This window comes from Mauremys reevesii, linkage group 9 (genome assembly GCF_016161935.1).
Source record: "Mauremys reevesii isolate NIE-2019 linkage group 9, ASM1616193v1, whole genome shotgun sequence".
Taxonomy (NCBI): Eukaryota; Metazoa; Chordata; order Testudines; family Geoemydidae; genus Mauremys; species Mauremys reevesii.
Genome location: NC_052631.1, coordinates 58,137,884 through 58,165,872, shown reverse-complemented (window position 1 = coordinate 58,165,872; position 27,989 = coordinate 58,137,884). Strand labels below are relative to the sequence as shown.

General features: G+C 48.7%; 1 protein-coding gene across 1 annotated transcript in view; it reads right to left on the bottom strand.

Moving 5' to 3' along the window:
• Nucleotides 1-1,601: 1,601 nt before the first annotated feature.
• LOC120371926 (protein eva-1 homolog C-like) overlaps nucleotides 1,602-27,989 on the bottom strand; it is a 45,882-nt gene continuing 19,494 nt past the window's right edge. Inside the window, exons 2-8 of the mRNA XM_039488403.1 lie at nucleotides 26,392-26,591; nucleotides 13,426-13,549; nucleotides 12,607-12,759; nucleotides 11,618-11,761; nucleotides 8,437-8,508; nucleotides 5,301-5,390; nucleotides 1,602-2,477 (exon numbers count right to left, since the gene is read on the bottom strand). Coding sequence (XP_039344337.1) covers nucleotides 2,089-2,477; nucleotides 5,301-5,390; nucleotides 8,437-8,508; nucleotides 11,618-11,761; nucleotides 12,607-12,759; nucleotides 13,426-13,549; nucleotides 26,392-26,591 — 1,172 coding nt within the window. The 3' untranslated portion in view covers nucleotides 1,602-2,088. The remainder of the gene's footprint in view (nucleotides 2,478-5,300; nucleotides 5,391-8,436; nucleotides 8,509-11,617; nucleotides 11,762-12,606; nucleotides 12,760-13,425; nucleotides 13,550-26,391; nucleotides 26,592-27,989) is intronic.

The window sequence follows — 27,989 nt, the reverse complement described above, 5'->3', positions numbered from 1 at the left end:
CAAATGTCTGTCGTGCAACATGGTTGTGCTGACCCCTGTTTGTTCCTAATGAGCTCAACCTTGCCTGGAGCATTGCTAATTCAAGCACTGGATCTTGCACAGCTCTGACCACCTGCACCCATCTCTGTTCTAGTCCAGTGTCTCACACAACTCCGTCTGTCTTACTCATTCCTCCCCCCTCCCCTCATTTTTACTTGGTATATGCATCTGCAGGGCCGGCTGTAGACCCCAGCGCGCTAAGCGCGCGCTTGAGGCGGCGTGCCGCGGGAGGGCAGCAGGCGGCTCCGGTGGACCTCCCGCAGGCATGCCTGCAGAGGGTCCGCTGGTCCCACGGCTTCGGTGGAGCATCCGCAGGCACGTCTGCAGGAGGTCCACCGGAGCCGCGGGACCGGCGACCGCCAGAGTGCCCCCCGTGGCGTGCTGCCCTGCTTGGGGTGGTGCAATTCCTAGAGCTGTCCCTGTGCATCTGTAATGATTTTCCCATACACATCAAAACCCAGACTCTGATCTCCTTGGCTCTCTATCCACACAATGTTATCACATATCATTAAGGAACATTGATCATGAATTGTAATGTAAATTGACATAACTGGAATAAAAAACAGAAGACAGTTAGGAATCAGTGAAAAGGAGGATAAAGGGGCCTTATAAATAGGCCTATAGACAAGAAATAACAGTAATTGAGTGTTAGCAATTTAGTGCAACACAACCATGATTAAGCAAAGCATTCAGTATGAACTGCATCATTAATTGGCTAAAATTAGTCACGTCACTAAGGCCTGGGCTACACTTGGGGGGGGGGGGCGGTTCGAACTAAGATACTTCGACTTCAGCTACGCTATTCGCGTAGCTGAAGTCAAAGTATCTTAGTTCGACTTACCTGGCCATCCTCATGGCAGTGAGTCAACCACCGTGGCTCCCCCGTCAACTCCGCTTACTCCTCCTGCCGAAGTGGAGTACAGGCGTCGATTCAGGGATTGATTTATCGCGTCTAGATGAGACACGATAAATCGATCCCCGATATATCAAACACTACCCGCCATATAGACATACCCGAAGAAATCAGACAAAACGCCACGTAATGTACCAGTCTGATTCCTTGCTTGATATTGTTGAGATAGCATTTCATAACTGGTTGGTTCACTGACCCTACAAACACCCAACTGTAATGACAATGCAAGGTTTCCACTTCTGAATTCTTCTTGGTAACCAAACCAGGGTAACTCCCAGTCAGAACTTTCAGTTGAAATGACAGACAATCCCATTCAATCCTGCCCTGCAGCACTCCCTGCTGTTTTAGACCAGGATCTCAGGGAGGACAGAAGGATTTTGAGATTTCAAAATTTGTTTTTTTCCTAAACTGAAGATCTCAAAGTTTTCTGCAAAGGAATGTTCCAAAAAATATTTTCTTTGGGGTCATCTGAAACATAGTGTTTCAATTTTGACTTTTTTCATTTTGTATTATAAATATATTTTACTACAAAATGCAAAAAAATTGAAACTAAAAGTTGTTTCAAAACAAAAACAAAAAATCAAAAAAGTTTAATTCTGAACATGTTGGTACGGGTCATTTCAACATTGTTGGAATCCCCTTTCCCCCATGCATTTCTTCCTAAACAAAGTTCAGGCAGAATTTAACCCAAGTTTGCTAAACATTTTGCTTTCAACAGAACTGTATATTCTGATGGAATATGGTTATGTCTACATTTCTCCAACCAGATTGTCTCTTGAACAGAGACTGCCAATTGTAACAAATGTGCTTTTGTTGTGTGTGATATCAATACTGATTATGGAATCTATGGTTTCTATAGCAGGAAAGTTATTACATGGCGTTCACAGAATGTATATTAGTTTGCCTAGCTTTGTTTGAGTCATGACAAATCTCTATCAGGGATCAGACTGTTATCAACATACTCGTTGCAAGTGACCTAAGCCTGTTATGAGTTTGGGTCCCCAGAGATTAAAATTGTCTCCCTTCCCACCGTGACCCCACTCCATTATTTGGATCTGTAACTAGGAAGAGCTGCTTGCTGATGTGGAGCTATGGAGATGGCTCATTGCCCTGCCCGTGGCCCCTGCTCCTCATTCTCATTTGGTAGCAGATTTGAGTTTGTGAATAGCATAGGGGCTGGAATCTTTGAGCATCCAGATCTCCTCTCCCTCTTGGGCCCTGTGCTCAGCAGCACCCTCCAGGGCTGCAGTCAGCTCTGGGCTGAAGATGTTGTTGGATGCACGGTAGGTGCGGGTGAGGCGGCGGAATGAGGAGTCTGAGGAGCTGTCGTCGTTGTGGTTGTCCTCGTCATGGTCATCCCGTAACTTGGCCCGGCTCAGCTCTGAGCTGTGCCCCAGTTTCGAGTCTTTTAAGACCTCCTTCATGTCCTGTATGAAAGCCATTTTGGGGCTGAAGATACAAAGCAGGAACACCAGGCCTCCGGAGACCCCACACAGAAAATAGAGGCCTACCTTCTCGGGGACACCTAAGGAGAGAAGTGGAAACACTTCAGAAGAGAATATGAATTACTCCTAAAGAGCAACAGGAGTCATTTCCCCTTGCAGTGAGCGTCCAGTATCATAGCCCTATTGAACAAGCACGAGAGCAAGTAGGAAGAAGGGATGTAAAAGAATAAGGGCCCTCAATCCTCATTCTTCACAGTATATGGGGTCATGAAGGAACTGCCCTGGTCCCCCATGATAACATATCATGGAATTAGGACAGTGTGACATTCTATACCTTGGGGAAGTGTCTTGTAACCCCCATATTCCTCATTTTTATATAATCATAATCTTACATATAAAGCATGCCTTGTAAGGTATCAGGGGAAAGGGTATGATTTGCTGAAAGTCATTTCTCTATCCATATATGTATATCATTAATACATATGAAGTTATGAGAATTGTGTGGTATGGTTGTCACTAAATCATGCTGTGAGTTGGGGAATCAGACAGATATTGGCTCCCCAGAGGCAACAGCAAGGAAAGTAACCAATGCCCAGGTAGAGTGTAAAACAACCCATCAACAGCCATTGTCCAGCAAGGGAACTACAATTCAGTGACTTACCTGAATGAGGCCACACCAGGGGAATTGCTCAACCTTGCCTAGAGACTCAGCAATGCCCCCAGACATGCCTGGACTTGTGTGTTCCTCAAGCACATGGGACTAAGGGTATAAAACAAAACATAGCAGGCCCATGCTGCTGGGCATCTCTCTGCCCCGACCTATGCTGCAAGCAACAAAGACACTGACAAGAAGACTGAAGACTCCAACAGAAGAGACTGGCCCAAATTTAAGGGACAAATCTGTATATTAAGGACTGCAATATCCAGTGGGGTGAGAAAAACTGCTTAATCTAGATGTTGCCCAGTCTAATAGGGTTGAGAGTTTAGATTGCATGGTTATATTTTATTTTATTTTATTTTGGTAACTAACTCTGACTTTTTGCCTATCACTTAATATCACTTAAAATCTATCTTTTGTAATCAACAAATTTGTTTTACTGTTTATCTTTGCCAGTTAGTTTGTATGGCAAATCTGCTCAGGTTTTGCAAAGGCTGGTGTATATCCACTTTCCATTGATGAAGTGGTGAATCAATTATTAAATCTGCATTGCTCATCTTGAGCAGAGCAAGATGGTATATTTCCTGAAGTGCAAGTCTGGGCTGGGGCGATTGGGCTGATGCTTTCCCTGTGTGATTCATGAGTAGCTCTGGGAGCATTCATGTAATATAGCTGGGTGTGGGGATCCATATGCAGTTGTTCCGAGTGATGATAGCACCTAGAGGGGTTTGCTGCTTGTCACTAGCAAGGCATTGTGAGAGACAGCCCAGGCTAGGAGAGAGTTAAGGGGGCACAGCAGTCCCATGGTCCCAGGCTGCACCCCAAGGATCCCATCACAGACAGTATAGGGTGTTACACCTTCCTCAGAAGCATCTGTCACTGGTCCCAGTAGGAGACAGGGTGCTGGGCTGGGAGATACTGCTTTATTCCAGCAGGATAAATTTTGTGTTTCTCTGACTAGCACAATCAAAGATGGGTTGATTCCTGGTAGGGTGGGGGCAAGGCTCACGGCGAGTGGACTGGTAACTCCAGGAGTTATTTTTTAACTCATTTACACTAGTAACTTTCCAGAATGGAGGGCTAGTTCGCCAAATGGTACAGCTCACACTGAGTTCGGGGGTCTGAACTATAAATACTGTGAGGTACTGTCTTCTCTCTCTACAGAAACGGATGCAAAACAATATCCTGCAAAAGGCTGAGGGTTTGGCTACACTGCAATCAGAGGTGTGACTGCAGCACGTGTAGACAGACCCAAGCTAGCCCTGATCTAGCTAGCTCCAGTAACAATAGCAAGGAATCCACTGTGGTATGGGCAGCAGCATGGGCTGTACAACTCCACCCAGGACCCTGGGTATGTTACTTAAATGGCTAACCTGCAGTGATGCACCTTCACTGCTATTGCTGTTGGAACTAGCTAGATCAGGGGTCAGCAACCTTTCAGAAGCGATGTGCCAAGTCTTCATTTATTCACTCTAATTTAAGGTTTTGCATGCCAGTAATACATGTTAACATTTTTAGAAGGTCTCTTTCTATAAGTCTATCATATATAACTAAACTATTGTTGTATGTAAAGTAAATAAGGTTTTAAAAATGTTTAAGAAGCTTCATTTAAAATTAAATTAAAATGCAGAGCCCCCCAGACTGGTGGCCAGGACCCGGGCAGTGTGAGTGCCACTGAAAATCAGCTCGCATGCTGCCTTTGGCATGTGTGCCATAGGTTGCCTACCCCTGTGCTAGATCAAAATCAGCTTGGGTCTGTCTACATATGCTGCAGCTGCGTCCCTGATTGCAGTGTTCACACACACTAAGAGAAGGGGGCCAGGAAAGGCGTGGCCCCGGAGTTCCAACAAGTGGCCAACCAGACTGGCATCTTTGCTTCTCCCTAGAGTGAGTGAGGAATTCAGCAGGCATCACATTCATTAATGTCCTCTCTCAGCTAGACTTAGTACTGTCTCTTGCCTGAGGGAGAGAGAATTCAGTCCTGGGGTCATTCAGTCCTTGAGTCTCCATGACATTGCTCCACCCCTGCGGATGTATCTTGGATGTGCCTTCAATGACCAGTCTACACCAGAGGGGGATTGATGGGCATAAAGGGAGTGCACGGTGCTGCAGGCTCTTCGCCAAGTGCCCCCTAACATGCCCGTGTCTCCCAGCACGCTAAAGCAAGAGAGACAGAGTGGAATGTGACTCTCTGCCTGCACCCTCTCCACAGAGCACTGTGCACGCACTCAGAGAATTCACGTACCCCAGAGGTGGGCAAACGTTTTCAGAGAGCTAGTAAAAATCATCAGATCTTCACGGAGCCTGGACAGCGTCGGCCCATGGTACCAGCCACCTGCAGTGAACAAGGGGACATGGTCTTACTGGCTAGGGTACAGGGATGAGGTGCTTCTCAATGCCCTCATCCACTCTGTGGACTAGAATCTTCACCTACCACCAACACATCTGCCAACTTTCACTCCCACCCCTCCCTCCTCGGCTCTGCTCCTCCCAGGCACTCAGCACGTCTTTCTTCCATGATCCTCGCCATCCCATCCCTAAGTTCTTCCCATCCACTCTCAGCTCCTCCCATTGTCTGCGCTCCCACTCTTTGCTCTCCTCCTACCATTTCTCTCTCCTCCATGCCATATTCCAAACCTTCTTCTCTAGCTTCTCCTAGTCTTCTGTTGCTCCTGGCCACTTCTCTCCCCCTCAGATCTGTTCTTCCCTTAACTCTTCCATAGTCCACTCCCCTTTGCTATGTTCTGAGGCACCCCCTCCTCTGCGGACCTCAGTGCTTCTCCTATCTGTCACTCTGCTCACTTCCCTGGCTGGTCTGTGCCCATCTGTCATCTCCCCTCTAGAGATCCCCATGTTATTGCCAGACCATTTGGCCACATCCTCTAGATCTCACTCCTGGTTTTGCAACCTTGGTTTTCCTCATGAAAAAAATGTTACAAAGCTAAGTGTGTGTGGAGGCAGTGGTGGGGAGGAGGTCTCTTCCCAGTTCTTGCTAGCCTTCTACCTGCTGCCTTTTCTCTAATTCATCTGCCATGGCATGAACTCCAAGTGCAACCTCACTACCACTGCTACCACGCAGGGTGCTACAAATCCTCCAAAGAGACAGGCCTCACAAACAGGGGTGGTTCTAGGCACCAGCAAAGCAAGCTGGTGCTTGGGGCAGCCCATCTGCAGGGGCGGCAGCTGGCAGGGATCCAGCCTGGGAGCTGAGAACCAACAGGGGGCCCTGGGAGCTGTAGTTCCTTGCTTAGCTCCCTGCCTATAGAGCCAGCCCTGGAGCAGGGAAAGAACTACATTTCCCAGCATTCCCTTGGCCACTATCAACAGGAAAAGGAGGGGGAGGGAGTATGGTAGCTGAAACCTCATGCTGCAGCTTTCTGTGAATGGAGAGCTCACTGCTAGAGCGGGGTGGCACTATGAATGGGGAACAAGTGTGCCCAAGGAGTAGAAGGCTTTGGTTCAGATATCCCCTTCAGAAGACATCCCCAGACTGGATTAGGGTAGGGATACTGGTGTGACCTCACCTTGCAGCCCCCAAAGAAGGAATTGGGTGGACTAAATGGACAGTGCCCCTCTCTATCTGAAGCCTAGCAAGGGAGGTATGTGGATCCCACTAGGATTTAAAATGAAAAGTAAGAGAAGGGAGGCTCTGGACCTGGGCAGCTTTAGATACAGTACCAGGCAGGTAGGAGGATTTCCACTTCTGAGCCATAGAAGTAGAAATTGACTTTTCCTTTCCAGATTTAGCTAATATTCGGAAAGGGAATCTAGCACCTGCCTTCCAGATTTGAACACCTCAAAATTCAGGAGTGCTCAAGCTCAACTTGGGCAGCTGTTACTTCATTTCTCCCATATCAAATATACTGATCCACTGTAATTTGCTGTAGAAAAAGTAGGATAAAATTGAGCAAGAAATGCTTCCCAGTAGTTTTTAGGACTGGAATTGCTATTTTCAACAGCCATTGCCTTTTTTTTTTTTTTTTAGTTTTATTTGTTTAAAAGGAAGACAGTGATATTGCATTGGCAAATTCCCCATACAAACAAAGAGTAGAACAAAAGAATAATAAAGGCACCTCAACTTTTCTTCATTTATGTAGGACAGTCTTATAATATGCATCCAGATATCCTCCAATCACACAAGCTGAAAATTGTTCCACTTTACTGCAGTTCTGTAACCATATGGGAACCAATCCTGTCTGTGTTTTGTGCACATCCAAAATTCCTGCTGAATGACCCACCCTGGGAGCAAGTTACCAGTGACCCAGGGCTGGGGCAGAAGGAGGGTGCACGGGGGGGATGGGGAGAGCCCAGGGCTGGGGCGGCAGGGGGCAGTTGGAGGGGCAGAGCCCAGGGCTGGGGCGGCAGGGTGTGTGTGTGGGGGGGCACTGGTGAGGGGAAGGGGATGCCCAGACCTGCGGCTGCACGGGGTGTGTGTGGGGGCAGAGCGAGGGCTGGGACGGCAGGGCGGGTGCGGGTTGTGGGGAGGCCCAGAGCTGGGGTTGCAGGTGGGGGGGAGAGCCCAGGGCAGGAGCAGCAGCGGGGTATGGGGCGGGAGCCCAGGGCTGGGGTGGGGGCAGCCAACATTTTTTTTGCTTGGGGCGGCAAAAAACTAGAGCCGGCCCTGATCACAGAGCAACTCCACTTCCCTTTCACCACTGGCAAAATGTACCCTGCAGCATTGGGCTGGGATCCTAGCCCACACCCAGATAACTATGGGGCCTGAAACCTGCCCTTAGTCAAGGAGAAGGTGGAGTCCCCAGGAAGAGCTGGGGTCCATTGGGAGAGTGTGTGACACCCAGGAGAGAACAAACATGGTGAATGAATTTCCAGTGGAGAGGAGCCGCTACAGGGCAGAGCTGGGGTCTAGTGAGAGCATTGATGGAGCAGCATTAAGAAATCAAAGACTGAATGAGCCATACTAGTGAACAGCACTGCACTGAACTGCCTGCATAACCAGGCCGGGGAGCTCAAAGTAATTTCCCACACACAGGAGACACAGAGGCTGTGTGTAAATAAGGGAATAGAGCCCTCCTTCTGTTAGCACATCTAGAATAGGCACATGAACTGTGAGCCCTGTGACCATCAGCCTGGTCCATGGAGGTAAAAGGCCCTGATTTAGATTTCTGCTTCCCTTTCTCTGGACTCGGACTGCATTCCTCATGGAGGGTAGAAGTGCCTGGCTCAGGGACTTCCCCTCTTCACTGCGATGCAGGAGCCAGATTTTGGGCAAACCTTCCAGCGCACAGCCTGTGTGAGAGGAGCTGGCCTGGCACATCACACACATGCGGTCCCCAGCCAGCCAGGAAACCCCAACCTGACACTCAAACAAGAGCCTTCCTTAGCCCACACAGCACAACCCCAAGGGAACAGCAAGTGTTTACCATGTGTGTAGTCGGAGAGCGAGAAGGGGTCTGGGGAATCCTGGCCCACCTCCTCAAACAGCTGCCTTGGCACTGAAATGAGAAAGGAGACTGCACTGAAAGGGCAGCTCATGAAGAACCCCTGGGATGGGGGTAGCAGCCAGGGATGGAGAGAAGACATGAAGGCTGCACAGGTACCTCAGGTGAGGGGTGTATGGACAGAGCAGGACCAACCCATCACTGCCAGAAATTTACATACAAAATATTTCCCTATGTCAAAGCAGTGGGTGAGGAGACGGCACAGGCGCCAGCCTCAATCTGTCCAGGGGAATTCTGTGGGTCAAGGAGGGAGGGGCCAGGTTGGGTAAATAATGTCCTTGGCCTTGACCACCAAACAGGGCTGGCTCCAGACCCCAGCGCACCAAGCGCGTGCTTGGGGCGGCATGCCGAGGGGGGCTCTCTGCCTGTCGCCGGGAGGGCGGCAGGCGGCTCTGGTGGACCTCCCGCAGGCGTTCCTGCAGATGCTCCACCAGAGCCGTGGGACCGGCGACAGCCAGAGCGCCCCCCGCAGCATGCCGCCGTGCTTGGGGCGGCGAAATTGCTAGAGCCGCCCCTGCCACCAAGGACATGAGTTCAGTGAGCCATGTGTCATCCTTGTCTGTAGTGGGCAGAGAGCAAACCCCGGGCTGGAATAGCAGGGGGGCTACTGGCAGGATGGAGGTGCATTGGTAGAGTTGTACAAAGGTCCCAGAGGGTGCTGCAAGTCAGGAGGCCAGTATGTGGTAGAGCCATGCAGGGCCGGTACAAGGATATTTAGCGCCCTAGGAGAAACTTCCACCTTGCTCCTCCCTTCTCCCTCCCCTCCCCCCAGGCCATCGCTTATTATAAAAGTTCAAAATACTTTAAAAAATACACCCTTTTTAGTCACATATATTTCCTTCCTTCATTCTTTCATATCAAAATCGACTACATTTTATTCCACCTTTAGAATATCCAATTATTGTTATTAATAAAATGTATAAAATTAGAATGGTGGATACTCCGTCATACAGCAACAACTGACAATATCCATATGACAAATTTCAACAACCTACACATGCATATTCGCACAATAGTGAGTTTGGATCCCATGCCACTCCCAGGAGTCAGCAGTGGATTCCTGGGGAGACTAGTTGATCCAATCGGAGAGAAACCCCCATGTGGCTCTGGGGTGGGCAGGTGGCCTGAACTAGGTCATTTGTCCGATGTCCCTTGACCCTTTTTGTTTAGTGCCAGGGAGTCCCACTTTTTTGACTGCTTCTTGGGCACTGGTGAGGGGTAGTGGTGCCAGACTGAGCCCGGTGCCAGGGGTGCACTACAAACCGAGGCCGAGGTGCTGGACCTAGAGTCCTGCCGAGACTGCAGTCCTGCGCCGGGCGGAGTGCAGCCTCCATGAGGAGAGCCCTCAAATGAATATCACTCTCCTGCATTCTCGGACGAAAGTTTTTACAAAACCAACACTTGTCTTTCATGTTTGATTCCCCCAAGCACTTCAAGCAGCTGCTATGGGGTCACTCACAGGCTCTCAGGCCTGTTGCAGGCATAACAGGGCTTAAAACCCAGATACTGGCAGGGGTGGCAGGTTTGTAGAAATTTTGGTGGTGCCTAGAACCTGCCCCCCGAAACTCTGCCCCCGACCTGCCTAAGGCTCTGGGAGGGAGTTTGGATGTGGGGAGGAGGTCTGGCATGCAGGCTCTGGGTTGGGGCAGGAGATTGGGGTGCAGGCTCTGGGAGGGAGTTTGGGTGGGGGAGGGGGCCTGGGGGTGCAGGCTCTGGGAGGCAGTTTGGGTGTAGGCTCTGGGCTGGGACAATGGGTGGGGGTGCAGGAGGGGGTGAGGGGTTCAGGCTCTGGGAGGAAGGTTGGGGGCAGAGAAGGTGTGTGGGAAGGGGGTGGGGGTGGAGGGGTGAGGACTGTGGGGTGGGGCTGAGGATGAAGGGTTTCATGTGTGGGAGGAGGCTCAGGGCTGGGCAGAGGATTAGGGTGTGGGGGGATGAGGACTCCCCCAGCCCTCTCTCTGCTAGCAGCAGTGAGTTCTGGGGGAGGGGCCCCTCACTTTCCCCCCAACCCCGGTAGCACACTCACCTTGCACCACTGTCACTGCACATGTTCCTTGCACCCCTCTCAGGTCCAGGAAGCCCCCTCACCTCCCCGGTGGTGGGTGCCGCGTGGGGGGGGGGGGGCTGCCATCACATGTGCACCTCCTCCCCTGCTGCTGCCCTTCACTGTAGCCTTACTGAGGGTGACCCTTGCCCAGTGTGGGGCAGGAGCGGTGACTGCAGGTGGGGAGGTGGCGGGGCTGTGCTGGTGGAGGGTCCCACCAGAAAAGGGAAGTGTCTGAGGAGGAAGGGCTGCCACTAGTGGTTGAGGGTCACTAGGACCCTGCGGCAGCAGTTGATGCTGGGAGCAGAGCAGAACCGAGGCAGTGTGGAGCTGCAGGAGAGAGGCAGGGACACTTCAGGGTGCCGGAGGACGCTCAGGGGAAACACCAGGGGTGGAGGGGCAGAAGGCTGAAATGCTGTAAAAATATTGGGGGGCACCGCTTTTTGGTGCCCCCAAATCTTGGTACCCTAGGCAACTGCCTAGTTCGCCTAGTGGTTGCACTAGCCCTGGAGCCATGCGGGGAGAGGCAGCTTGCATAGAACCTACCCATGCCCTGGCTGGCTGGATGTTAATCTTGCTTTCATGGATCCTCAGATCCTTATGATTTGCTAATTACAGAGAAAGACAAAATATTTCATCTAATGGGGAGCTTTGCGGATTCACCTTCTGTCTGTATCTGTGCACCCTGAAGCTTCCCATCTCCCCACTCCCCACCCGCATGCACGTGGTTAAAGATCCATGCCACAAGAGGAGGACACAGAGCAACAGATGCTCAGCATCTGTCCTGTTTCTCGGGGCCTCAGCTTTGTAGCCGTTTCTATAGTTCTCAGCCTGCTGCTGACGGAATGTACAAGCATCTCTCAGGGAGACACATGGCACCACTCTCATCTAAACTGACCCGGCAGCCTCAACAGCTATGCTATTGGCTTGCTAGGCCAACAGGTGCCCTTAGTCCTCAAAATGCCCCCGCTCTCCAGGATCCGTGTTGTACATCATAAAGCACTTGCTGGAGTTCTTCCAGCCCCTCCCCAGTGCAGTGTCAGGGTGACTGGGGACTCTTACCACATGTATAGGAGACCCTCAGCTGTTTCTTCACACCAGGGAAGCAGGGGTCACCAAAGGTGGCCTTGTTAGCCAAGATGGTGCAGTTCTCCTTCCTGTGACACTTCCGAGAGACTCTCCTCAAGGCATCAGGAGCTAAGCACTCTGGAAATATAGACCAGGTGGTCACCAGGCTGTGGCCCCTGCATTCTCAGTAGCAGGGAGAAAAGCTTCTGGAAACCATGTAGCCCAAAGCCATACTTGGTCTGTAATATCCTATTCAAATGCACACATAGGAGTGTATATGAATGAGCCCATAGCAGTGACCTTATCAGGATCACATGTCTCCCTGCCCACTGAGCAGGGAGCTGGCTGTGAAGGAAGGGTGTATATATTGTGTCCATGTGGCTGATTATATGCACACTCCCTCAGCCCATATGGCAGTGAGCTGGCTGAGAGACTGCATACCCCAGCGCCCATGCAGCAGTGAGCTGGCTGTGTGTGAGTACAGTGCTGTGCCTGGGTGGCAGTCACCTATCCCCAGCAATATGGGGTCTTGACTGGGAGCGTGTATGTCTTGATGCCCACACAGCAGTGATATGGCTGTGCCCAATGTAAAGTCTCTGACAGCGTAATGACTTATTAAGAACATAAGAATGGCCATACTAGGTCAGACCAATGGTCCATCTAGCCCAGTATCCTGTCTTCCAACAGTGGACAATGCCACGTGCTTCATAGGGAATGAACAGAACAGGGCAGTTAGCAAGTGATCCATCCCCTGTCCATGCCCAGCTTCCAATCAAAGCCTGGGGATACCCAAAACATGGGGTTGCATCCCTGACCATCTTGGCTAATAGCCATTGATGGACCTATCCTCCAGGAACTTATCTAGTTCTTCTTTTAACCCAATTACACTTTTAGCCTCCACAACATCCCCTGGCAATGAGTTCCAGATTCTTCAATGTGAAAGGGGCCCCGTCAGATTTCTAGTTCACACCTTGCCAACATACCTACATTGAGTCCAGTCCTGTTCACAGAGTCACACTCTGGTTTGCCCCGCATGGATCTGCCATAGCTTGCGGAGTAAATTGCTAGGACGGATTTAGCCCTGCACTGCAGCCTCAGGTTGTCATTCTCACACACGGTCTTAATGCGGTGGTTAGCTGGGAAACATTACACAGTATTCTGTTGCATCATTAACAGCTAGGCCTTTACCATTCCGAAAGTCAGAAAGCAAATTTGATGCAGCCCTCTCCGAAGTGGCAGCTCTGAGCTCCTCCCATTTGGCCTAAAAGCATCCCTTCCCAATAAGTTCATAAAACACCTAGCAAGAAGAAACCAAGAGACTGAGCAATTCCCTTCACTGTTCTCTCTGCAACCAGCTGGTGAATGCACTAGCTATTTGTTAGCATTTGCTTAAATGATTTGGCAGATATTTTTCATCCTATGGGATTTTGGAAACTGTTTCCTTTGACTATTTATCTGTGTCACCTAAATCACATGGCATAGTTTAGACTCCTTAATAGAGACCATTGTCTTCCTGTGTGATTGCACAGCACATTGTCCAATAGGGCCTGATCTGGACTGAGGCCTTGGAATGCCTCTGCAAGACAAGCAAAAAAATTATGATCTCCCTGTCTCTCCAGGAGAAGGATGATCTGTCCAGGACACAGGTGGGGTTAATTGACAATGGATTGACAAAGACAATGAATCGCCTTTTTGCCTCTGGTACACTTATAGTGCTGACTGCACCAATAGTCTATGGAAAAAACAGAGAGGATGCTAAGCAACACCCTCCTTTGCACTTTAAAGCCATTTGCAGAGCTCACCTGGTCTGCACTTGTATGAAACTATCAGGTACTTGTGTGTCCCGGGACACGGGTCCGGCCCAAACACTGGGCTATGCACAGAGAACTGGCACCAGCGCTGGTCCTGGCACTCATCCAGAAGTTTCTGTGGAGGGGTGGGGGCAGAAGGGGAAACAGATATGAATTTAACATTAGAAATCCTGAGGTCACATTGGCATCCCCTCAAACACCTCTATAATAACAGAGCCAGGCAAAGTGCAGGTAGCCCTGTTAACAGTGACCTGCTGCTGCTACCCCCAAGCTCTAGGTTGCTAGCAAAGCATCAGACTGCAACAACCACGCAAGTGCTGACTTCTGTAGCTGACCATTTCCTCCATAAGAACCTTTCTAACCATTTTAAAAACTGCCAAGCCAGCAATCTCCTCTTGACTCTATTAAGGAGAAAACCTTACAATGAAATATCACTCTAGTTCAATTGCTCCCACTGACTCTCCTCCATTTTTGGGCTGTTTAATATATTGTCCTGGTGGCTGCCACATTTGAAATAGGCCAGCCTGACTTTTCTCTGTCTTCACTTCATCTCAGGATGCACAGCCATATCTCCCGGGAATGACACAAATCATGGTGTTTACAGCCTTCCCATATTTGTATCATGAGCCCTCCTCCTTAGTTTAGCTCTTTGAACCTTTCCTCAAATCCCCTTCCACTTCTCTCCCTGCCCCTTCTTTGGCTTGACTATGATTTGTGATGCTCAGGGTTGGCCATACTGCCCTGTGATGGGCAGTGTGACCACAGGCCTTTGCATAAAGCTAAACCAAGGGAGACACACCTAACACCCAATGCACACAGTAGTAAAGAGTGGTCTGGTCCTGACTGACAAGGTCACTTCTAAGAAATCCTGCAGGCCCAGTCTGGTTTCAGGGCCCTCTACTGAGCACAGAGCTCCTCTCCCCAACATTGCTGCTCCCTGCTAAATTCTGAGCCTGTCATTGATCTGGGAAGGGCCAGCCCAACCCCAGTCTGGGCCAGCCACTCTCACAGCAGGAAGAAGATGGTAAAGAGACAGGAAACTATTTTTAATGTACTTAACTCCAGGTGGCCTCCTTGGCTGCTCTCTTGCTGGGCCTCTCCCTCCACGGTGCATCTATTCTCCCGGTGATCTCTATCTAAGGATGCCCTTCCTCGTCACACCACCACCTGACAGTATGGCTTTGGCCATGGGGTAGGAGCAGATAGTTGCAACCCCTATCTGGAAAGTGGACTAGACCTGCTATCACCCCTAGATCTCTTTTAGGATTACTGCTTTCCAGACTTCACCCTCCCATTGAATATCTACCCTTCAGATCATCTTTCCACAGAGATACTGGCCTGGATTATTCCAAATTTAATCTAATCTGGTTATTTTCTGCCCATAGATTAAAACCATTGCACAAGATCTCACCTGGAATACTGCATACACCTCTAATCACCCCTAGAGGGATAGCTCAGTGGTTTGAGCATTGGCCTGCTAAACCCAAGGTTGCGAGCTCAATCGTTGAGGGGGCCATTTAAGGATTGGGGATAAAAGTCTGTCAGGGGGTTGGACTAGATGGCCACCTGAGGTCCCTTCTAACCCTGATATTCTATGATTCAGGAAAGATGCCTTCAAACTGGAATCAGTGCCGAGAAGGACTACAAGGATGATCAGGGGAAGGAAGGGCCGATTTCATGTAAGGAGGCTGGAAGAGCTGTACTAAACCAACATGGGGAGCTGGCTGTGCTCTATTAAACCCATCACAAGCAAAACACCAGCAAGGGAGGAGAGCTATAGAAGCAAAAGGACAATGGTGAGCCAAGGACAAATGGGGATAAACTAGCCATGAATAAATCTAGGTTGGAAATTGGAAGAAGGCTTCTAACCATCACAGGAGGGAGGTTCTGGAAGAGCCTCCCAACAGGAGCAGTGGGGGCAACAACCAAACTGGGATTAAGAAGGATTTTGATAAATTTATGGCTGGATTATATGGTTGGGGTTACCAGCAACAGCAAGGGACAGGGTGTGGTGACCCAGGAGCTCCCTTCCAGTCCTGCTTCATTGATCCAGTCCTTTCGGACTATTTCTCTGCCCTCACATTCACAGTGTTATACCAATAGCCTCTACCCTCCGGAGGTCAGTAGGCTTTGGTTAACCAAAAATAGAACTGCTCTCTATAGAGCCGGCTGTGTGCACACCAATGTTTACAATACCTGAGGCTTCTTTACCAATATTCCCCCTTTTGCAATTCTCCACCAAAATGTTATACCAATAGAATAAAAACCAGCAGGATCTTATTAAGAGGGATAAGGCAAAGATGCCACATTTATTGTAAATATAATAATAAAGCAAAAGATAAAAGTAAACAATGTTGTTTGACTACTTATTCCTATTAGTACTTATTCCTTATACACACACATATATATATTAATTCACACAATCATTCATTCAAGTTCTGTATAGATGTTATAGTTACCAGCCTAGAAGTTGCTCATGCCAAGTTACTGGCCAGGTATCTTGGTCATGAGGATGGAGCCGAGTCTGTGTCAGATGCACCTGATGCTCCTGGAAGTTGGCAGCAGAACCAGAGACTCCAAGTCCTCAGTCTTTAGAGTCCATTCTTATAGGAATTAATTCCTATGTTAGCCTATGGGAGCTGTTTCATCCTGCTGTTGCTGACTCAATCAGCAGATGGCACATTCCTGGTGGCTCCACACTGTCCAAAGTTTGTGTTTCTCATCCTTCCAGGTGTTGGGGTGGATCCCAGTTTACCTTCCAGGGGTTGTCTGGTGGTCCACTTGACACATTCTTTGGACGATGGATACTCCCTTTCTAGGCTGGCACCTCCCCAACCATTCATGTACATCAAGCATTCATCAACATACATTCCATATCTTAACCATATTTTAATTTACTGTCTCCACCACTTTCAGAGTGTGTGCTAATTCATTTGAGACTCCCTGCCCTTTAATCACAGAGGGTGGGGGTCTGTTCCTAGGAGCCGTTGCTGTTCCAATGAAGTGAAAGTCACTTAAGGGTTTATAGCATTTGTTTACATTGTATCAATTACAGCTTAAGGCTCACAGCATGGGTGGTAGCATAGTGTTCACTTCAAGAACAAAGTCAATTAACTTGTTTGTAAGTTTTACATAGTAATAGAGTATCTTTCACAGGACAGATACAATCAATGGTTTCTACAGACAGTAGACGTTTTAACAGAAGAACGAAAAGATTTTTGTACTTGGTGAAACTGTTGGATTTTTAAAGTGTGGGGGACAAATTATGGGGGTGGGGGGCACTGTCACTTGGGGGAATCACTGTTAGTACCTTCTTTAATATCCCTACAATAGCTCATCTCAAATTAAAACCATCTGCCGGTTCCATTAACCATGGCATTTATTCCAACTTCTAGGCCAGTTTTCTCAACACTTTTCAGGTTGGCGATGCCTTCTTCAAAGTCAAACATTTTTACTATACCGTAAATACCATTTACAATAAAAGTAAGAATAAAAAATGATAGCAATGTTATGCCTATAGAATCAATTTGTGTGTGTTTCAAGAGGTGGACAGAGCTACCACTTTGTATAATAAGATGGCTAGTTCAAGTCCCAACCAAGGATAGATTTCTTCAAACAATTCAAGTGCTTCATATTGCAAAAGATGGAGAATTAGGAAAACAGGACCACAGTGTTGCTGGACATTATAGTTGTATATTAATCTCCTTAGCTTCCCAGGTAAAGGCATTCAGACATACTGAACACTGTTGGAAACTTAACTCATCAGCAGACAGACCAAAGGGACTAAGGGTTTGGCTACACTTGCAGGTGTGCAGCGCTGGGAGTTAAAGCCGTCTTCGTACAGCTGTGTAGGGAAAGCGCTGGAGTGTGGCCACACTGACAGCTACCAGCGCTGCAGTGTGGCCACATTTGCAGCATTTGCAGCGGTGTTGGGAGTGGTGCATTATGGGCAGCTATCCCACAGAGCACCTCATCCCATTTTGGCACCGTGGGTTGTGGGAAGGGGGTGGAGGATGCGGGTCATTCTGCTTCCTGTCCCAACGCCCCGTGATGCATCGCTTCACATCCCAGCAATCCCTGTTTTTCCGTCCATGTTTGGTGCCATCTTGACTCTCTCAACGGTTTCTGTGCAGCGCGATTTCTGTGGGAAATGGAGCCTGAACTGCTGAGGAGTATGCTAACGAATCTCGCCAGCACATCATGTTTGGCAGTTGAGCTATTCCTTAAGATCCAAAGTGATGAGGAGTCCGACGATGATAGCGAGCCGCCTGACGCGTATGACACTAAATTGCTTCTGGCATTCACGGAAATGCTCAGCACCGTGGAAAGCCACTTTTGGCCTCGGGAAACAAGCACTGAGTGGTGGGATCACATCGTCATGGAAGTCTGGGATGATGAGCAGAGGCTGCAGAACTTTCGGATGAGAAAAGCCACTTTCATGGGACTGTGTGCTGAGCTCACCCCCACCCTGCGGCGCAAGGACACGAGATTGAGAGCTGCCCTGATGGTGGAGAAGCGGGTGGCTATTGCAATCTGGAATCTGGCAACTCCAGACAGCTACCGATCGGTTGGGAACCAGTTTGGAGTGGGAAAGTTGACCATTGGAATCGTGTTGATGCAAGTTTGCAGGGCCATTAATTGCATCCTGCTAAGAAGAACCGTGACTCTGGAAAACGTGCAGGACATTGTGGATGGCTTTGCACAAATGGGTTTCCCTAACTGTGGAGGGGCGATAGATGGGACGCATATTCCTATTCTGGCACCACCCCACCTAGCATCTGAGTACGTTAATCGGAAGGGGGTATTTCTCTATGGTTCTCCAGGCGCTTGTGGATCACCGTGGGCGTTTCATTGACATTAACACAGGCTGGCCTGGAAAGGTGCATGATGCACGCATCTTTTGGAACACTGGCCTGTTCAGGAAGCTGCAGGCAGGGACTTTTATCCCAGACCAGAAGATCACAGTAGGGGACGTTGAAATGCCCATTGTGATCCTTGGAGACCCCGCTTGCCCGTTAATGCCGTGGCTCATGAAACCGTATACAGGGAAGCTTGACAGGAGCAAGGACCGGTTCAACTACAGGCTGAGCCGGTGCTGAATGACTGTGGAGTGTGCTTTTGGCCATTTAAAGGGGCGCTGGCGATCTCTGTATGGGAAGCTAGACTTGGGGGAAAGCAGCATCCCCGCACATGCTGTACTCTCCATAATATTTGTGAAGGGAAGGGTGAAAGATTCAGTCAAGCATGGACCTCCGAGGTTCAACGCTTGGAGGCTGAATTTGCACAGCCAGAGAGCAGGGCTACTAGAGAGGCCCAGCACAGGGCTGCAAGGATTAGGGATGCCTTGAGCGAGGAATTTGAGGCTGAAAACCAACAGTAATGTTTGGTGCCTTGCACGGGAGTGAAGTGCAGTGGTTGCAATGTTAGTAGGAATCTGTTTTTCCTAAGCTGATTTGCAGTGCCTGTTTCTTTCCTGGCCTAAGGTATCTTTGACTTTCTGCAATAATAAAGACTGTTTTCAAAGCCAAGAATTCATTTATTGAAAAGAAAATAACTTTATTGACAGACACACATCATTTTGGGAACCTAAAAGGGCAGAGGGGTGGGGTGGGGAACTGTGCAGTCACAGGTTTGAATATGTCCTGTCTGGAGTGCTGTGCAATGACTGCTGCACTTCAGGGTGCCTATACTGCATGGTGATGGGGGTTGAGTGCAGAGGGTAAGGGTCGTAGTTCTCAGGGCTGGTTGGTGAACGTACAGGTGTTGGAGGCAGCTGGTGGTGGTAAGAACCTGGATGCTGGGGAAGGGGGTTTTGAGCTGACATTGGGGCACAAGGGACAGAGCTTTGGGATGGGGGGGCTGGTGCGGTAGTGCTCTGCCTGCATGGCTATGAGCGCCTGGATAGAGTCCGCTTGGCACGCCAGGATGCTTATCAGCTGCTTTGTGCTTTTCTTCCTGACCGCTGCGTTTTTCTGGCGGATCCTGCTTTCCCTTTCCCTCCAGTCCTGCACTTTTTGATTTTCTCTGGCAGAGTGATCCATAACTGCTTGCAGCAGGTCTTCTTTGCTTTTTCATGGCTTCTTCCGGAGATTTTGGAGTCTTTGAGCTGTTGATAACACGGGCAGCCCAGAACTCAAGGTTGCTTGTGGAAAGACAAAAAAGGCAACACTTAACAGAGGCAGCATTGTTTATATCTCAGACAGTTATTCCCACACAGTGAAGGAGTAACATTCTTCACAATAGCATAATTTTCCCATACCAAACAGAGCACACATAACCCACAGGAGCTCCAAAATGGTGAGTAAGGGGGACTGATTGCTTCAGGGCTGTACTAGGGTTTCTGTGCATTGGGGGAAGCAAACAGCTGCAGGGGGCACCTACACTGAACACTCTCCCAACATTTTCAACAGGAGTTGATCCTGGAAGATATCTCGCTGCTGCGGGTCACCTGGGAAGAGCGGGAGGGTCTTCTACAGCAAGCAGATTCCACCCTGGCCCCTATGCAGCTTGCCTGTGTGCAGCAATGGTCCCCCCACCCCTCGCGCCACAGTGGCGCGGACGCGTTAGCCTGACTGGGACAAGGACCATGGTGGCTCTCCCAATAAACTTGCACAAGCGCATTGCCCACGCTATGACTGAAACTTTTGAAGAGATTACCGAGGCCGATTACCGTGACATGATAGACCACATCAATGCGCTATTCCACATCTAGGCATGCATGCAGAACCCTCCCTCCTCTCCCGAAAAATTTCCATCCTGAAAATAAAAAGCCACTTACCGGGAACCCGCTCCTCTGTTTGTCCTCCACCAAGTACCGGCTGCTGCGGCTGGCTACCTTCCTCCTGGCTTGAGAAGAGCTCCTGGCTGCATGCCTCCAGGGACTCTGGGGTGTCTCCCACCACCCCAGTACCCTCACTCTCGGTTTCCTCCTCCTCCCCCTCACTCTGAAGTGTCCATCATGGTCCTCGGATTGGCGGTGGGGTCACCCCCAAGAATCGCGTCCAGCTCTTTGTAAAAACGGCAGGTCGTGGGGGCAGCGCCAGAGCGGCGGTTTCCCTCACAGGCTTTGCAATAGGCACTCCGCAGCTCCTTCACTTCAACCCTGCACTGCAGCACGTCCCGGTCATGGCCCCTTTCCAGCATGGCCTTTGATACCTGCCCAAAGGTATCGTAATTCCTACAGCTGGAGCGCAGCTGGGACTGCACAGCTTCCTTCCCCCAAACACTGATGAGGTCCAGCAAGTCACCATTGCTCCATGCTGGGGCTCGTTTGGTGCGTGGAGGCATGGTCACCTGGAAAGATTCACTGATTGCACTCCACACCTGGCTGAGCAAACAGGAAGGGGATTTTTAAAATTCCTGGAGCATTTAAAGGGCGGGTCACCTGAGGCCAGGGCAGTAGAATTCGAACTGATGAGCAGAGTGGCTGAACAGGCATTCTGGGATACCTCTGAATACCTCTGGAGGCCAAATAACAGCGCTTTTGGTGGCCACACTGGCGGAGCAGCGCTGCATCACCAGCGCTGCCGTCGTTATTCCCCAGGCCGAGGTGGAGTACATGCAGCGCTGTAGCCAGGGAGATACAGCGCTGTATGTGCCTTGCAAGTGTGGACGGTGAGTGAGTTGCAGCTCTGTAAAGCCACCACCAGCGCTGCAACTCTGCAGTGTAGCCAAGCCCTAAGATAAGAAGAGATCCTGCACCATTCCAAGATACTGCTGCTTTCTCACTCTGTGGCTCAGGGCTCTCCCGACCTGTTTCTTTTACTGCAGCCACTAGGCATCAGGCCTTTAAATCAGACTTTAGCCCTGGAGACTATCCTGGATCAGTTCAGGGCTAGACCCCAGTAGACAAGCCAGGCACACTGCAGAGAGGAAGGATGGTTTGGTGATTAGAGCATTTGCCTGGGCTAGGGGAGACCTGGGTTTGGTTCCCTCCTTTGCCACATGTTACTGTGGACAAACTCCTTAATCTCTCTGAGCCTTAATTCCCCCCCTTGTAAAATGAGATACATTGCCCTGCCCTGTCTCACAGAGGGCTGCTGGGATAAGTGCATTACTGATTCCCATGGTGGGGCCAGATAGGAACCTGGAATGTATATGTGTGCTGGGCTGAACTGAAATCCACAGAGTGGTAGCTCTGAGGCCTCTAGGGGGGGGGTGGGGTGAGAAAGTGCTCTCTAAAATTGTGAGGTGTCTCTTATTCATTGTACTTAGCCCTAGGGTGGCCCTTGGTGGAGTGTCACATCAGACCTCTTATTTACATACCATTTCTTTGGTTCTAATCCTAGCAACTTTGTGTACAATGAGATCACTGGAGGCTTGAATGACTTCATGGGTCCAGCATAGGACTTTCCTTAAAGGGCCGGCAGCCTTCTGACCTCGTGAGAGGCAGTTGGGGGGAAAGAGCCCATACCCCAGAGTACTTGGTTTAGAAAGCCTCCTAAGAAATGCCCTACATGCTGGTTGTGGTGAGTAAGGGAAAGTCAGTGGGCCCCACAAGTGGCAGGAATAGGGGACTGATGGCTACTTAAAGACAAATAACTCAATAAGCCTCCAAACCTGGTGACTGGTTCCCTCTACACTGTATCTGTAATGACTCAAATGGAAAACAACTTTGACCCATTTCACTCCTAAGCCTCAGTACCTTAAGTCAATGGACCCTGCAATCAATAAACATAATACATACAATATGTCACAGCTCGTCCTCAGTGTTCATAGAAAAAAAATACCCAGGAGTGGATAAGCACAGGGATCCTGTTCCTAGGGTGACCAGACAGCAAGTGTGAAAAATTGGGACAGGGACTGGAGGGTAATAGGCACCTATATAAGACAAAGCCCCAAATATCGGGACTGTTCCTATAAAATCAGGACATCTGGTCACCCTACCTGTCCCCATTGGCTATGCAGAGTATGGGGGTGGGGCTTCAGAAGGACCAACTAAAATAAACCAGTAAAATTTGCTGATCAAACAACTGAGCCATTTCAGTTCCCATGCAGGAGTCAGTTGGTGAATACTATGCCTCTCGATCCATGATTAAAGCTACGATTTAATCACAGGTATTTTTGGTAAAAGTCATGGACAGGTCACGGGCAAGAAATAAAAATTCACAGCCTATGACCTGTCCATGACTTTTATTATAAATACCCATGACTGAATCTCTGCTTCAGGGGGGCCCTGCCCCCGGGATCGATGCTCAGGTGCTCCCCGGATTCAGCTACACTGGCCGGTGCATGGGCACTCCCTGGAGCCAGCTGCCTGGGGACGTCCAAGCAGTGGCTGATGTGGCTGGCCCTGGGGACAGCCTGAGCAGCTGGCCTCAGGGCCATTCCAGCAGCCGCGGTGCGGCTGGCCATGGGGCACTGGAGCAGCTGGTCCTGGGGCCATCTGTTCGGGTGGCCCTGGAGTCAGCCGTACCAGCTGTTCTGGAAGTCCCGGAGGTCACAGAAAGTCATGGAATCCATGACTTCCACGACCTCTGTGACAGAATCACAGGCTTATCCATGATTAAAATGATCAGTGGCTGGACCAGATGATATTTCCTAGTTTACATACTTGGACTGGCCAGGGAGATTCAGTCCCTGGGGGGAACCAGGGAGTTACCCATACCCTCCTCTAGCTGGGTTGATGGGCCAGAGTGTTGTAATTAAAGAGAGGCACAACACAAGGGCAGCTCAGGCTGATGTGAGACGTTTGATGGGGAACAAAAGCTGCAAATGGAAAGCCCAACCCGTGGGTGAAAAGCCTTCGGTGTGTTTATTAAGTCAAAAGTGAAATGGCAGAGAAAGAACTAGAGCTGCTGGGCTGGGGAATCTTTGAAAGAGTTGTGTAATTTATGCTCATTATCAGCACCATTATTTTCATTGAAATCAGGTTGGTTTCCAGACAGTCAGGAAAGTTAGTTGATTGTGAGGGGTGAGGGGATTGCTCCAACGGTCACCCATGTTAAGAGTGGTGATGAATAACTCTGGATGGATAACTATGATAACTCTGAGCTATGGGGAGATGGTAACACTGCTGTCTCCAGTCTGCCTCATTCCTTATTCTATTCATGACTCAGGGAACATGACATCCAGGGCACTCCTAACTGCCTATGGAGGGTTGCTCTTATTAGTGAGACGTGTACTATGAAAGGTTCAGTCTGAGGTTATAAGGAAGGTTCCGATCAGCTCTTAGTTCTCCTGCGCTGCTCTGCACACCTCTTGATCTAATATTCTCCTTAAGTCCAGCTGCCCTTGGCAGCCAAAGGCACACAGACTAGGATTTCCACTGTCCTGGTGAATCTAGAACAAGGAGATGCTGGTGAGTAAAAAGGAGTTTAGTGGTGTTACTGTAGGCTCAGCTACAAAACAAGTCATAGCTCTCAATTCAATAGCAAAATCCAGCTGCATCCTATCCCCAAGATAAGCCAACAGGAGGCAATAAAATTTCACGAGTCCCCTGGCTCATGAGATCAGAGACCCAGGATCAGTCTAGGCTCATTGCCTCATTTTGACTCCCTGATATGTCAGCTGGGACAGCCAAGAATCTTTCTACTAAATGAAGAGGATGAAGATCAGCTTGCACTAAATGGTGATAAATGGCCTGTCACTAAATAATAATGTTCCACTGTGATTGTGATGAGGATCTAACTGGTGTCAGAAAAGTCACTGCCTGTTCCAGACTGTCAGAGATGCCACCCACCTCAAACAATTTTCACAGTAGTTGTCAGAACCTAGTGGGGTGGGGGAGGTTCAGTTGCTTTAAAAACTCAACATATCTCCTAGTTTCTTATCCAGACACCCCTCCTTAAAATGGCGACACCCAGAATGAAAAGTTAGCTGCTGCTAATGTCAAAGACCCTGTGCCTCTATCTGGCTTTCTGACTCTATGGCACACAATCTCTTTCCTTCATAAGCCCACATGAAGGCAGATCTCTTCCCAGCAAAGTGCAATGTTAAGGAAGTATTTAACCAGGTTTAAAAATTCTTTTGCCATTGGACTCTACACAATAAAAGCACCTCTCAAAGAATCTCTTGGGTGAAAAGAATAATGACTTTGGCATTCACCTCCACCACACATGGCTTGAGTACCCGGAGTCAAAGGAAAACAATGATTTCCTTTGGTTCTATATTAGCCCCAGTAAATTAAAAATCATGATCTTTCTGTATTTAAATCTCTGAAATTTACATTTCCTAAACTAATGGTTGATACTGGGCATGTGCAAGTAAGGTAATTGCTTCTAAGAATAGAAAGACATATTAGGAGAGAGCCACAGTGCACCATAAAAGGCCAGCTGCCAGCAGGTAGTTTTGGAGTCCGACTCAGAGAGAGGGGAATTCAGTCAGGAGCAGACGGAGGAACTGGAAACCAGCAAGAGATGCCAAAGGAAAGAAGTCAGAAAAGCTGCTGCAGAGAGAGACAGAGAGACAGAGAAAAGAAAACGAGCAGAGCAGAGCTGACTGACCAAGAGCTGAACAGCGATTAAAGAAGAATATTAAAAGATTTATCACAGCAGCAGTAGTAATATAAAGGGATACCAATGGATTTATAAAGTAAGCTTGCCAGTTTTAATATAATTTTTAGTGTAGTGTTTAACCTGTATGTGCTAAAAGTGTGTGTCTTTTAATTGTATTTTACTTATGTGAAATTTAAAGCAGTGGTTCTCAACCAGGGGTACATGTACCCCTGGGGGTACTCAAAGGTCTTCCAGGGGGTACTCAACTCATCTAGATCAATGTTTCTCAACCTGGGGTTTGAAGCCTCCAGGGAGGTCATGGGACGGGCTTGCAAGTGCAGAGCCGAAATCAGCAGGTGGCAAGCAGGGCTTCAGCCCTGGGCAGCAGGGCTTGGGCTTCAGACAAGGCTCACAAGTGAAAAACAGGCTCCAGTATCACACTGAAATGTAAGTACAATATTTATATTCCAATTGATTTATTTTATAATTATATGGTAAAAATGAGAGTCAGCAATTTTTCAGTAAGTGTGCTGTGACACTTTAGTATTTTTATGTCTGATTTTGTAAGCAAGTAGTTTTTAAGTGAGGTGAAACTTGGGGTACAAAAGACAAATCAGACACCTAAAAAGGGTACAGTAGTCTAGAAAGGTTGAGAATCACTGATTTAAAGAACTACTATCAGTGATTTGTTACAAACTAGCCACTTTGCTTAGAATCATAAACTATATACTATTGTGGTTTAAATGCTCTTTAAACTTGCAACAAGGGACTTGTGTCTTGGGGATTTTGTGTTTTGTTTAGAATTTTTAGGATACAGTGTATTAGGGATTATTAGTTACTTTGTTTTGGAAAACAATACTGTCTTTGCCAATTTCTTTATCTGAAGGTTATATCCGTGTCCTTTAGCGTTTCCTTAACAATCCTGGAAACTTATATCTCAGGAAGGACAGTTTAATGGGGGTAGAGTATTATAGCGGCATCCCAAAATCTCAATTTTTTGGGGTTACACAGCAACTGGACCATCCTTCATCTCTGGGTTAAGCCCTAACATGGACAAATTTCTCACAATTAATTTTTGTATGCCTATTCCAAAATTCATCTTGGTTAAAATGAATCAGTAACACCTCTTTCTAGGTTTATATCCTCAAATGCAGTTCCAGGAGGTGAATCCCACCCAATCCATCACAGAAGGTCCCATTGCATCAGTACCTTTCATCACTTCACTGATAAAATAGCATCCTGGATTCCTTCTGCATGTATAGGTAAGGGGTGGGAGTTCACTACAAGGTCCCAAACCACCCACCATTTTTTGAGATGAGACCTGAGGCTACAATGTTTGAGGGCCAGTTGGCAGATGTGGGGGCACTTTGGGGGCCCCCAATCAGACAATCTAATCTCCCTTGCCTGAACCCAAAAGTATCCCATGTCACCCTGAACACCTCCATGCATGGTACTGCCCTGGTTTCCTGCAGTCCCTTCGAATGTTGTTACTTGTGAATTTCAAGGATGTTTTTGCTTTTACCTGGTGGGCTGTGGCAGACACACACATGGTGCTCTCACCAGAGATATTGCCAGTGCTCGGGCAGAGGTTCAGGCTGGGCACTCGACGCCCATAAAATGCAGATAGGATGCTAATGGAGGTCTTGTGGGGACAAATGACTCCCAGTTGCTCCCCATCACAGGCGTGGGCTGTGTGGTTCTTCAGCACCTTTTGAAGGTAACCTGAGAGGAGTAAAACACACAGATGTTGTATGCAGTGTTGTAGCCATGCTAGTCCCACCTTGTCTCTATAAAACATAGAGAGTCATTAGAGCTGGGAAGTGCTGGAGCCTCAGGGAATGAGAACACAGCATGGGGGGGAGGAGGGCGGAGGGGGAGGAAGGGGATGGAGCAGTATCCCAGGCAAATGCAAACTCAAGAAGGGAGGGAGATGCTGTGGCAGGGAGGGGAATGCACTTTTCTGCCAGGCAGGGGAAGGGGAATATTGTACCAAGGTCTACACCAGCAGTTCTCAAACTATGGGTCAGGACCCCATAGTGGGGTTGCCAGGGCTGGCATTAAACTTGCTGGGGCCCAGGGCCAAAGTCTGAGCCCACCACCCAGGCCAAAGCCCAAGGGCTTCCACCCTGGGTGGCAGGGGCCTGGGGCTGAAGCCCTTGGGCTTTGGCTTCCCCACCTGGGCCAGTGAGCCTTGGGCTTCGGCTTTGATCCTCCCCACCTTGGGCAGGCTCAGGCTTCGGTCCCCACTCCTGGGGTTGTGTAGTAATTTTTGTTGTCAGAAGGGGGTCGCAGTGCAGTGAAGTTTGAGAGCCCCTAGTCTACACTAAGGGTTGTCCAAAGTGGGATAAAAGTAACAAAAACCAGCTCAGCCACTTGGAAAGAATAAGCAAGAGTTGGAGACAAAATCTGGGTTTTTTTAACCCGTCTTTAAGCTAAAAGAACCAATTGGGGGGTTTCTAAGTTTTTGGTGACATAACAAACTTACTGTAGAAACAGACCAAGATGGTTCATAGATTCATTGCTTCTAAGGCCATAATCCAATATTTTTCATAACAGACCACAGAAATTCACCAGCAGCACCTGCCTGAAGCCCAATCACGTGTGGTTAAACTAGTGCTTATCTTTAAGAAAAACATCCAGTCTTGATTTAACGATGCCAAGTGAAGGAAAATGCCCCACATCCCTTGGTGAGCTGTTGTGATGGTTAATTATTTTCACTGTTCAAAAGTTACACCTTATTTCCACTTCAATTTTTCTAACTTGAACTTCCAGACATTGGATCTTGTTATACCTTTGCCTGCCAGATTAAAGTGCCCTGTAGTATCAGATATATTATGTGCAAGTACTTATAGACCAATATTTAGTTGCCTCTAGAGACACAATGCACTGGCACTCGGGGAATCAGAGTTCAGATCACCAGCTCTTCCACAGCCAGTTCCTCACACTGTTCTCAGGCTCCCCAGCTGAGCAGAGGGCTTGGGGCACTGAGGAGACATCAAGTTTGCTCTGGAAGGATCTGCATTAAGACCTCTCCAAGGTCACTTCTACATTAAAAAAATGTAAGCCAGGCCTTATCCTGAGGAGACTATCACAGGAAATGGCCATGTCCATGAAAACTTT